Source organism: Prionailurus bengalensis, chromosome X (genome assembly GCF_016509475.1).
Source record: "Prionailurus bengalensis isolate Pbe53 chromosome X, Fcat_Pben_1.1_paternal_pri, whole genome shotgun sequence".
NCBI classification, from domain to species: Eukaryota; Metazoa; Chordata; class Mammalia; order Carnivora; family Felidae; genus Prionailurus; species Prionailurus bengalensis.
In genome coordinates this window covers 14922554-14936115 of record NC_057361.1, presented here as the reverse complement: position 1 = coordinate 14936115, position 13562 = coordinate 14922554, and the positions used below count along the sequence as shown (strand labels likewise).

General features: G+C 35.0%; 1 protein-coding gene across 4 annotated transcripts in view; it reads right to left on the bottom strand.

Annotated features, from left to right (window-relative positions):
* CDKL5 (cyclin dependent kinase like 5) overlaps window positions 1-13562 on the bottom strand; it is a 214930-nt gene that overhangs the window by 139182 nt on the left and 62186 nt on the right. For all 4 annotated transcript variants that reach the window (XM_043570770.1, XM_043570769.1, XM_043570768.1 and 1 more), the window contains exons 2-3: window positions 4963-5182; window positions 2388-2422 (exon numbers count right to left, since the gene is read on the bottom strand). In XM_043570770.1, coding sequence (XP_043426705.1) covers window positions 2388-2422; window positions 4963-5026 — 99 coding nt within the window. In that variant the 5' untranslated portion in view covers window positions 5027-5182. The remainder of the gene's footprint in view (window positions 1-2387; window positions 2423-4962; window positions 5183-13562) is intronic.

Genomic DNA, 13562 nt, shown 5'->3' with positions numbered 1-13562 from the left:
GCATTTCCCTAAATTTGTAAAAGCTATGCAAAATATACAGGCATGATCATTTTACATATAATGGATACAACAGGGAAGATGATACCCATTTTTAACTATAACATGAGATTTCATAGTAATCCATTTGATTGATTCTAAAGGATAAATCTGAGAAGCATCAAATTCTCTACTTTTGGATAATGGGGTAAAGATTTGAAGGTCTGATTCTAGCTGAAAAAAAAGGATATATCTATAACAAGTCTAATGACTAAACAGCTGCAGATTCTAAAAGGAGTTTTATATTACTCTGAGTTAGGCACTAATTTATGCTTTACATTTTCCACCCAGCAGTATCTTTTTAGATGCATGAAAGGAAAAAGCAACAATACTTCGAGCTAGTCTGCAAATCTCTCATTTAGTGAAGGGTCGTAAAAAGAGATACTTTTTAGATGCAGTGTCATTTGCAGAAACCTCTTGGGTTATTTTTTTAAGTATCTATTATTCTACCTCTTTAGACCATAAGCCATACAAAAGAAAGAAAACTATGGTTTATTCATCCTTATAACTAAGTGCCCTAGGAATCAGAGGTCACATTTAGAGTTGGCTTCCCAAGAGCAGAGATACCTATCTATCCTCATGTACTTTCACTCTGGGCTCATCTTGCTGGCACTAACAGTGTGTATTATGAGAACCAGGTACAGGTAACAAGCGTATCTTCACAAATGAGTAAACCAGACACATGGGAAGGTAAAAACATGTATTAGTTGAATATATTCAATTAATAAAGTTTATTTTTACATAAAAGGCAGAAAGAGAGCTTAGATAAGGTTAAAAAAAGCATAGGGGGAACAGTCACAGGAAGAAGTGTGACAAGACTGAGAGAAAACACTGTTAGAAGACTTGCATTATGTATCAGAAATCTTTCAATTTTAAAACTCAAAGATTAAAATTAAGAACTAAAGCTTCCATTAGCTATGCCGTATCAACAGAGCCAAGGTATAAGAGGAAGTATTATGTTCATGAAAGAGTCAAATTTAACTTGGAAACGAACAACCTATTTCCCTTGAGTAGTATCCACCAAGGAATTTTATTTTTTTGAAGCTTCAGAAATTTAGTATAACTCAAGGCAACTCATTACCGGTATAGAAATTCATTAGAGAGCTTTCCACTTGTTTAATTTCCAACTGCAGTAATATTTCTTAATGAGGTATTCAAGGTGCTAAATTTATTTTGATTACATTTATTATTTTAAATTCTTAATCATCCTGAATCAAAAACCACAGTATTCCACCCATTTTTTTGAGGATTTACTGGCAGACGTCTTCAGATAACTATTACCAACATAAGATACTTTGAACACTCAATTTCAAGAATAGAAAATTCATTGAACCAAATTAAGAGACTTATGATCTAAATCCCAAATGTACATCAACTGCCATGAAGACTTAAATCTAAAACATACGATTTTGTACAACAGGAAAGAAAAAATAAACATAAAAATGGTATCCTCTTTATTTACACATATATACACATACATATATGTTATGATAAATAGATTTGAGAATTTAATTAAATGAGTTGGACTAAATTGTTAAGCTCATCTCAGACATAAATTAAACCATTAGAAAATACCACAAAAAACTTTAACCTTTGGTCTTAACAAAATTATACACATAATAGCAAGAGGCCAGATTTTAATACTCAGACTAGGTATATCATGACAGAAAAATATTTAACCTAACATTTAAAATTGTTACAGCTTCAGCAACACTTGCCACGTTAAAGTTAGTCTCTGAGTAAAACACACTTACCTCTGAGCAACAGCTGTGGGAAACTTGAAATAACTTCCCTGAATAATTGGTGATTAGTGTAACAAATAATCTATATCATAAGATCCATCACAAGGTTTTACAAGTGTGATCAACTACAACCAGTAATGGTAATCATGTACTATTATCCAAAGCCCTATTTCATACCAAACACCAATCCACTACCTTTCAAAATCTGGATTCAGATCCATCAAGCAATCTAAGTTACTGGCTCCATGCAAAAAATACTGACTGAATACTTCTTCTTGCTCTTAAGTGCTTCAACCTAAATCTGTCACTGCATTGATTTCTTCTCTGTCACCTTTTCTCTCTTCCCATTAGGAATCTTTTCACCTATACACATAGCTCAACTGAGAAAAAAATACCATATGACCACAAATAACTAATGACTACCTAATCATGATAGAGCTTGTCCAAAAGTACTCTCCCTTTTCTGGGTTTACATGTTCATTCCACTTTATTAAGCATCATTATCATAGCCAACAGTTTTAATTATATGCCCACATGCACAGAACAATACATTCATTTCTAAACAGTTAAACATATACAGTATTTTCTTTTTAAAAACCATGTACTTGCCTTGTGTCTGCATTTAAGCACAACTCCATAGGCTCCTATAATAAAAAGAAATAAACAATTAGGGGCACATATACAAACTATAGCTCTTAGAGAAATAAAAGTTCTATTATATTTACATTGGTTATCAGTAAAATGTTATACTATCTTGTTATAATAATGAACGCTAAAATGATAGTACTCTGCAGAAATTATGCTATGAGCCACATACAGAGAATGGATATTTATGTTTTTTTATAAAACAAGAGTATAAGCAACCCATTTTCCCAACAAGTATTCTTAAATTGTTTCTCTCTTTTTAAAAAATTGTTGTTATTTTGAGACAGAGAGCGCGCAAGTAAGGGAGGGGCAGAGAAAGAGAGAGGCAGAGAGAGAGAATCCCAAGCAGGCTCCACACTATCAGTGCAGAGCCTGATGTGCGGCTCAAACTCACAGACCATGAGATCATGACCTGAGCCGAAATCGATGTTTAACTGACTAAGCCACCCAGATGCCCCTGAATGTTTCTCTTTTTAAAGAACATTTCACTTGAGACATTTTAATTTAAGCTTAAAATTTCTGGAGACAAGATGTGGACCTAAGAACTTTAAGAGTAAAGGAAAATTAACGCAAAAAATTCTAGAAAACTTAAAATTTAAAAGCTAATGACCTCAGTCCTAAGAGACATTTAAATCCTCTTCTAGGATACCTGAATGTCTTTCCTGACTGGCAAAATAGTATAGGTTTAAACATTCCAATTAATAACTAGTAGGAATTGCTACAGTTTTGCCATAAATCAAAACTCAGTACAAGGACACAGACCACAAGCAGTCCAAGGCTTTTTGGACATTTATAGTCATGGACTTCTACTTTCTTCGGTATATTTTGATGAGATTCATGACTACCTTTTGGGTTATTCATCCTCTTTTCTAGCCAAAAAAACTACTTCCTCACAGGCAGAACAGAGTCAACAGCAAGGTACCCAAGAAACTGAGGTTAGAGTTAGTTATATTGTGACAACCTAATTAGTAAAATCAACATGTAATGTATGATACTTGAGGTGTGTATAAATGTCAATAACATTAAAAGACAGGCAAAGCCTGCACACATCTATGACAAAGGGACTTAAGAGAGATGAAATTGGGAAATGTGTCTTGAACAGAATCTAGGGAACGAGAACAAGTTTCCCTCACTTTGGTAGAGATGGATGAATCGTATTATCAGAGTCAGGATGGAATCAGCTACTACAACCATCCAACTTAATTCCACCATCACCAGGCAATCCTTTAATCCAGATTTAACTGCCCATGCCATTTCACTACAGAGTGAAAATGCACTGGGTAGGCTACGAGTGAAAATGCCCTAGGTAGGCTACAGGAATGTAGAGTTTACTAGACAGTTTTTAATTTACTTAATATATATGTATTTCTTAGCCACTCCAGATCTTAAAGCAAGCACCCAATGATCAGACTGTATTTTGTTTCTATTTATTTGAAAAGGATTTAACTTACTATCTAGAACAGCTTTATTGTTCAGATAGGTAAATCATTAAAACTTCTTTTAACATTCACAATTTATTTGAAAATTCATAAGATATAAAATTTTTATAACATTTGCTTTAAAGATATAAATGCTGAGAAACCATAATTATAATCACTCATACCCTATTAAAAGAATCATTTCTCAAAATCCCCATAAAGTTATCTTTAAGTCAAAAGCAAAAAATTACTAAGAAGGAAAATTCAGGAAGACTTATGAAAAATGAATTACCATATTTCATCAAATTAATGATGTCACTGATCATAAGCATTTTATGTACTAGTGGGGGGGGGGGGGAAGTGCTACCAATTAAACCATGACCTGCTATAAATTATAACACACATCCTGATTTCAGAGATGTTAAAATCTGATCAAGTTGTGAGCCTCAGAACTTATAAAAATGTGGTTTACCATTCTCAAAGACAAATAGAGAACAAATAGATAAGTTATTCATTTATTTACCGTGTATTTAGTAAAATTTAACTTCTAGAAATAAATTTTAAATTATTCAAAATAAGACTGATATAAAAATAAAATGTAACAAAAAACTATAAAGAAACCATAATTGCTAATTAACACAATGAAATGAAGGCAGCCTTAAGAAACCGCTAACTTGGGGCACCTGGGTGGCTCAGTCGGTTAAGTATCCAACTCTGGATCTCAGCTTAGGTCATGATCTCAGTTTCTGAGTTGAGTCCCAAGTCTGCTCTGCACTGACAGCAGGAAGCCTGCTTGGGATTCTGTCACTCCCTCTCTCTTTGCCCCTCCCCTGCTTGCTCTCTTTCTCTCTAAATAAGTAAATAAATAAATAAATTTTTAAAAAGGAAAAGAAAAAGAAAGAAATCTGATCCATTAAATTTTAAAAGGTTTTAAAATGTTATTAACTTTCAATTGGAGAGTAAAACCCAAATAGTTTAAGCACAATTTTATTTTTTATATTTTACTCAAACACATATCTCAATAAATATAGGTAAAATTAATAGGATCTGAAGTAGTAACTTTTGTAGTGGTGGGTATAACTACATACATTAATCACAAACTCAAGGAATGCTAAACTTACCTTCACCTACAACCCCAAGGATCTCAAATTTATTCATCACATTACCAATGTTAGGAATCTTCATGAAGACAAACTCCTCTTTTGATGCAAGCCACAAAACATGGCATCAAAAAAGAACTGAGAAAGTTGTGCAGTAAATAGAAAATGTTGAAGAAAGAAATTCTCACAGGTTGGCAGGAACTCTCACATTTTGTTGTAATGTGAAGTATTAAATGATTCCCTGAAAGAAAAAACACAAAAGCCCTAAATTTTATATTCAGCACTCTAATAATTTATCCTTTGTGTACATTTTTTAAAAATCATGTTAATGTTTCATATACTAAAAAAAAAGAAGAAAAAGAATAATAATAAGAGAGAAGAACCCAAAATGGAACAAAAACAAATGTACCTAACTGTATTTGAAATGAGTAACATAACCACTCTGCAAAGGGGTCAAGGGAAACAGAAACGACTCCAGGTAACTTCTAAAAACAATGTTTTGGGGTGCCTGGGTGGCTTAGTCTTTTAAGCTTCCGACTTCAGCTCCGATCATGATCTCACATGATCTCACAGTTCCATGGGTTCGAGCCCCACATCGGGCTGTGTGCTGACAGCTCAGAGCCTGGAGCCAGCTTCAGATTCTGTCTCCCTCTCTCTCTACCCCTCCCTTGCTCGTGCTCTGTCTCTCCCTCTCTCTCAAAAATGCATAAACATTTAAAAAAATTTTTTAAACCAATGTTTTAACTACACACTCTCTTTAAGCTATAAACAAAAAAATTTTTTTCTAAACATATACTTAGATATTTGTTTTTACACAAAGATATGAAAACTCTTTATGTGTATTCTTGGATTGAGCAAATAAGTAAATAAATACATTGTGGATGATGAGTTTGGTTTCTTATTCTCATAAAACGAAGTTACAAATGGGAAAAGGGTGAAGGCTTGGAATTAGAGCTAAACATATCAGCTCAGTTCTCAATACATAGATGCAGAAATAGATATAACTGTGTATGGAAATATATATAGACATATACATATATTCCCTAGCTCTATCTGCTGAGGGGGCCTAGAAGCAATGACACTCCAACATTCATGGGCACAGCCAGTGCACCAATGAAAGGAACCAGGGTTCCTCAGAGAAACGGCTGATTCCCAGGCAAGAGCAAGGAAAAGTACACTATGGGACCAGGATATATTTTTGTGGTGCCAGAAAAGAAGGTAATGCTCAAAGAATGATGGGGGCATGTCTAAAGGACACAGGAGTCAACTTGAGTCACTTCTGTTCAAATGAGAAACATCTCAACAGCAAAATTAATAAAAATAGATTATAATCCACAGAATAAAATAAAAACACACCAGTCCTTACTTACATAAATAAATGAAGGGAGAAAGAAAAGCTCTGAGAGTATAATTCCAAATAATAAATGTAGTGATGGAATTAGAAAATCACCATTTGGCAACCACCTTGGTAATAATTATTTCAGGCAAGTATCATCAACATATGCTGAAACTAGTGGTTGAAAGTCTGATGGAAAACAGGATATTATCTAGTCTCAAAGTAGCTCCACTACAAAATACCCGTTAATTAAAAGGGGAAAAATAGTAATTTCATAGTGTAGAATTCTGTCAGACACCACCTTAATTAAATGATCAAAGTTAACATCATCAATAATAGGACAAGCCAACATCATATGCCTCCTGATAGGATGCAATAAAACACTTCTGTGGCATTCCTTCCAAAAAGGTAAAACCTGAATCTAACCATAGGCCGCAACAGACAAGCCCAAACTGAGGGACATCCTACTAAATAACTGGACTATATTCTTTACAAAATGTCTAGGTTATAAAGGACAGGGAACCAAGTAACTGTTAAAAGAAGCTTAGGAGACATGATAATTAAATATAATGTATGATCCCGGACTGGACTGAAACCTGGAGAAGAAAAAAATTTTTTTTGCTATAAACTATTATGAGTGATGTACAACATGTGACTGTAGTTAATAATTCCTTATTGTCTATTTGAAAGTTGCTAAAAGAGTAGATCTTAAAGGTCTCATCACAAGGAATATGGGGCACCTGGGTGACTCAGTCTGTAAAGCGTCTGACTCTTGATTTTGGCTCCAGTCATGATCTCACAGTTCGTGGGTTCGAGCCCCGGTCGGGCTCTGCGTTGATAGTGCAGAGACTGCTTGGGATTCTTTCACTTTCGCTTTTGTTTTTTTTCTCTCTCTCTCTCTCTCTCTCTCTCTCTCTCTCTCTCTCTCTCTCTCCCCCCCCCCTCTTTCTCTCTCTCTCTCTCTCTCTCTCTCTCCCCTCATCCCCTGCTCGAGCTCTCTCTGAAAATATATAATTTAAAAAAAAAGCAGTTCTCATCACAAAGAATAAAAATTGGTAACTGTGTGTAGTGATCAATGTTAACCAGACTTACTGTGATCATTTCACAATATATACAAATATCGAATCATTACATTGTACACTTGAAACTAATATAATGTTATATGTCAATAATAGTTTGATTAATATTATAAAGCACCCCAGAATCTCTAGAATAAGACAGTCTATTAAAAAATTTAACAAACAAAAAAAGAAAGAACACCAACATTTTTAGAGATAAAGTTTGCAACTTAAATCACTCAGGGCAAAGAATAAGTACATGTGTATGGAAAAAGAGAAAAAGGATGATTAAAATGTTAACATTTGGGAAATCTGGGTCAAGGGTCTATGAAACACGAATTTCTTTGTACTGTCTTTGCAACTTTTCTCTAAATCTGAAATCATTTTGTTTCAAAAACTACGCTATCTTTATGAAAAATAACAGCTGTGCTAACACAAAATATTGGTTTCAAATGCAGAAATAAAAACCAATAAAGAAATTCTTTGTTGCCTATAAAATTTGAAACTTTTCAAAAATCAGTACCCATGCGGTGTGGAAAAGTACTGACTTGAAGTATGCCTTTTCATATGCTGACGTTAGGAATACAAACTGGCACAAACTTTCTAAACAGCAGAATGCCCATAATTAAATGCTTTTAAAATGTTCATATCTTTCTTTATATAATTTTTTAACATGTTTATTTTATTTCTTTATCTTTAGACAGAGTGTGAGCAGGGAAGGGGCAGAGGGAGAGAGAGAAAATCTCAATCACACTCCACACTCAGCGCAGAGCCTGACATGGGGGCTCAATCCCACAACCCTGGGATCATGACCTGAGCCAAAATCAAGAGTCAGATGCTCAACTGGCTGAGCCATCCAGGGTACCCTAAAATGTTCATATCTTGATAAAAGTATCTGACAAAAACCTACAACAAATATCATTCGTAAAGGCAAAATCTTAGACACAGTCCCTTTAAAAATTAAGAATATGACAAAAAGTCCTACTTTTAATGCTTATTAACATTATTATTAAACATTATCCTGATGAATTATAGCCATCTCAGTAAAATAAGAAAAAATAAACGAATAGAACATATTGGATTGGAAAGAGAAGCAAAATAGAATTTACAAATATTACTGCCTACACAGAAAATTCAAAAGAATTTACAAATCACTTGAATGATAAATGTTAACAAGGTAGCTGAGTACAAGCTTAATATACAAATATCAATTGTATTCATAAACATCAATAAACAGAAAATGTAATTTAATTAAATTAAATTTTTTTAATTAAAGTTTTTTAAACCACATTTACAACAAAAGAGGCACTACAGATTTAGCATAACAAATATATGTGTGTATGTGTATATATATATGTATATATAACTTTTTTCAAAGGCATCAGAGAAGACCTAAATAGAGTTATCTCAATTTTAAGGCTGGAAGAGTCGATACTATAACGATGTTAATTCTCGGAATGCCTGGGTGGCTCAGTCAATTAACCAAAACTTCGGTCTGGCTCAGATCATGATCTCACCATTCGTGAGTTCGAGCCCTGCATCGGGCTCTGTGGTGACAGCTTAGAGCCTAGAGCCTGCTTCAGATTCTGTGTCTCCCTCTCTCTCTGCCCCTTCCCCGCTCATACTCTGTCTCTGTCTGTCTGTCTCTCTCAAAAACAAATAAGCATTAAAAAATAATAATAATCAATGGTAAATGGCAATGACATTTAAAATGAAAAAGATGTCAACCCTCTCCATAGTAATCTAAACCATCAACAAAATCCCAATCGAAAACCCAACAGGGCTTTCTGAGGAATTAAAACAAGCTGATTCTAAAATATATATGGAAGAACAGAGTTCCAAATACTGCCAACACCCTCCTTATAAGAAAAGTAGGAAGACTCGATCTTGAGGGTAGGATCTGGGAGAATGTCCTACCAAATATATTCAGGCTTAGAACTCAGCTATAGAAATTAAGACAGAATGAGGTGCCTGGCTGGTTCAGTCAGTTAAGCATGCAACTCTTGGTCTCAGGGTCATGAGTTCAAGCCCCATGTTGGGTGCAGAGATTAAATAAATAAAATGTAAAAGAAATTAAGATAGGGTGGTCTTGGCACAGAGATAGACAAATTTGCCTTTGAAACTGATGTGAGAGCCCATAAGTAAACATACTTCAATATCCCTATTGCTCCACACTCACCTACCCCTTCAATCTTGGTCTCCACACAAAATCTTTAGAATAAGTCACATCATGTCACTGCTTTGCTCAAAACCCTCAAATGGCCTCCCACATTATGAGTGAAAGTCAAAGTCCACATGAGTCACAAGGCCTTTAAACTCCCTTCCTCTGACATCCAACTATTCTCTCCCCCTTGGCTCACTTCACTCTAGCAACACTGACCTCGTTTCAGTTCAATATATAATAATAATGTTTACTTTAGGCCAAATTCTTATTATCTGATTTTTCATTCAATATTTACAAATAATGTTTTTGCAAATTAGAAGCAAAAGAAAGCAGATACTATACTTGTTTTAGAAAACTTTAGTTTAATGGAATAATAAATTTTTAAAGTACTACTGACATTTATGGGGCACCTGGGTGGCTCAGCCGGTTAAGCGTCCGACTTCGGCTCAGGTCATGATCTCGCGGTTTCTGAGTTCGAGCCCTTCATCGGGCTCTGTGCTGACAGCTCAGAGCCTGGAGCCTGCTTCAGATTCTGTGTTTCTTTCTCTCTCTGCCCCTCCCCCACTTGTGCTCTGTCTCTATCAAAAATAAACGTAAAAATAAAAAATAAAAATAATAAAGTACTACTGACATTTAGAGAAAATGTCACAATTTCAGAAAAATATTTTTTTTAACATTTGAGAAAGAGACAGAGAAAGAGGGAGGGAGAATCCCAGGCAGGCTCTGTGCTGTCAGTGCAAAGCCTGACACGGGGCTTGATCTCACGAACCATGAGATCATGATCTGAGCCAAAATCAAGAGACTGATCCCTAACCAACTGAGCCACCCAGGCGCCCCAGAAAAATATTAGTAAGTATATCATTCATTGCTTAAATAAATAATTACTGACTGCCTAATACATTTCAGAGAATGGGTAAATAGGACACATAAGATAGCAGTGAACAAGATAGACAAGATCTTTGCCTCATGGGGCTTCATATTTTGCTGGGGTGGGAGAACAAGATTATCATCAGATACTAATATTTGTTAGGAAGGGGGAAAAAATGAATGACTTTTTTTAAATTTTTTTTAACGTTTATTTATTTTTGAGACAGAGAGAAACAGAGCATGAACGGGGGAGGGTCACAGAGAGAGGGAGAATCTGAAACAGGCTCCAGGCTCTGAGCGGTCAGCACAGAGCCCGATGCGGGGCTCGAACTCAAGGAACGCGAGATCATGACCTGAGCAGAAGTAGGACGCTTAACCGACTGAGCCACCCAGGCGCCCCAAAAATGAATGACTTCTCAGAGGCCTCTCTAAAAAGGTGATATTTGACGTGAAATAGATCAGTAACAAGAAGGAGTCAGCCATACGAAGATCTAAGTCAGTCACATTACAGGTAAAAGATGCTCAGAGTGCTTATGAGAATGAATTATTCTTTCATTTTCTCTAGCTTATTTGGAAGAACACCCAGGAAACATTTAAATATCCAACTCTCTGACAATAATGGCATGGCTCATTTCAAAGGAAACTTGAGGTAAAAATTAAATCATCCACACTAAGAAGACCTCGCCCCCCCCCCCAAAAGTGATGCATATAAGTATATACAAAGAAATATTAGGTCCTACCTATTCTCTGTAGAAATCAAAATTGAGTAATACAAACTGGAAATCAGAATTCAAATGTGTGAGTAAATGTATAACATAGGTGTTAAGAACAGTCTTTTAACTACCAGTATTCATACAGAGAAAAAAACTTAATGCCAAATTGAATTTCACTATAATTTTATATGAATAACACTGAGTTTTTTTTGGGAGAGAGAGAGAGAGCGTGCACACGAGTAGGAATAGGGGCAGAGAGAGGAGGGAAAGAGAATCCCAACCATGCACTGTGACCATGAGATCATGACCTGAGCCAAAATCAAGAGTTGGATGCTTAACCAACTGAAGCCACCCAGGCACTCCTGAGAATTTTTAAGACCTAAAAACTCAGACAACCTTAGCTTCAAATAACTAAGTAACTTGGATGAAATGTCCTTTTGAGGACAAATACAAATATTGGAGGAAGTACTTTTTTTAAATGGCCTAAAAATCCCAAAGACAAGATCGTAAAGTATTAAATGGCTGAAATCAAGGCAAAAGAATAGGACCCAGAAAGACAATCCAAACCACCCAAAATGGTTTCAGCTCTCAGGCACTTGAAGATCCAGAAAAAATGGGAGAAAAACAGGCTTGCTCTTGAAATCCTTACAAATCCAGGGGCAAAAGTCAAAGACAAGATTATGCCACAAGGAAGAAGTTTAATAAGCCACCACTCAAAGTAGAAACCTCAGAGCTACACTCCCAGGATAAAGGAAAACAGAAATAAAGCAATCCTTGGATAGACTTGAATTCTAGTTTCATTATTATCTGAGTGACCAAAATAAACCAAAGTTACTGAGGTGGTCTCACATTCAGACTGGTAATGTCACCAGCTGTCTGGTGTTCAAAAAGGGGGGATGTGAAAAAAGGCAAGTCTCTGCAGGAAGATAACATCAACCTAGGCCTCACAATATTGCTACAGATAATTTCTCATTTACAATGAGCAGTACATAATATGATACCAAGAACAAGAACCAATAGAAATGTGTGAGGCAGAAAATGATCCAGAAAGACATGTAATATTAAAATTATCAGGAATAACCTATACAACTATAGGGTTGAATTAATCAAAACACAAAGGTTGAACATTTTGACAGAACTGGTAGGTCCAAAAGGTAGAAGACCAAATTTGAAAAATAAATGAGAATTCTAGAACTTAAAGACTGAGTAACAGCAAAGGAATTCAATAGATAGTTTGAAGAGAAAGATATCAGGATACAGAAGATTTTGAACATATTTTTTAAACTTGACCAAATGAACACTGTAGACTGTAGCAAGACTGTAGCAAAGAACTTCAGAATGCCTTTCTTCCCCCAAGCACACACAGAACATTTACAAAAACTGATAATGTGCTAGGCTGTAAACCAATTCAAAACACACTACAATCATTGAAGTCTGAAGATGTTCTCTGAGCACAAGGCAAATGGGCAAGAAATCAATCACAAAAGAAGGAACTAGAGAATATTTGTATGTTTGGAAATTAATACAGTCTTAAAATAATCCATAAGTCAAAGAACAAATCATAACAGACAATTAAAAATAACAAAAATACTGGGTGTCTGACTGGCTCCGTCAGTAGAGCATGCAACTCTTGATCTCAGGGTTGTGTGTTCAAGCCCACGTTGGGCTTTGAGCCTACTTAATTAAAAATAATAATAATAGTAACAAAAATACAAATTTATGGGAAGAAGCTAAAGCAATGCGGGGGGGGGGGCTGAGAGGCATACATGCATATATCACAAAATATTTAAAAATTAAAATTAATAAACTAAACATCAATAAAGAGGTTAAAGAAAACAGTAAAATAAATCCAAAGAAAATATAAAGATAGAAATAACCAAGAGCAGAAGTTCATGAAATAGAAAACAAAGAAATTAAAAAAAAAAAAAAAGAGCTGGATGTTAGAAATCAACTTTGGAACTAATCAAGGAAAAAGAGAACTCAGCCCAGCCAACATCTGATAACAGGCTTATGATATCCTAAGCCGAGAACCAAGCCACCCCATGCCCACTTTTGACATATAGAACTGTGAGCTAATATATGGGTGCTATTTCAAGCTGCTAAGCTTGTGATAACTGATTACAAAACAAGAGAAAACTAATACAAGAGTATTGTTTCATTTATACCATTTTAAAACAGGCAAAGCTGAACTACAAACTATATTGTTTAGCTACTTATATAAATGGTAAATCTATTTAAAAAAAAAAAGAAAAGAAAGTGACCAATGAAGGGTTTCTTATAAAAATCAGGATATTACTTACCTATAGAGAGGAGTTGAAATCAACAAGAGATAAGATAGAGGGCTTTCTGGGACACTAGGAATGATCTATTTCTTGACTTGAATGATAGTTAAACAGACATATCCATTAGAGTGTACATTTATGTTTTATGTACTTCTAAGTTGTTATATCCCTCAATAAAATAAATTTTTAAGAACTCGAAGA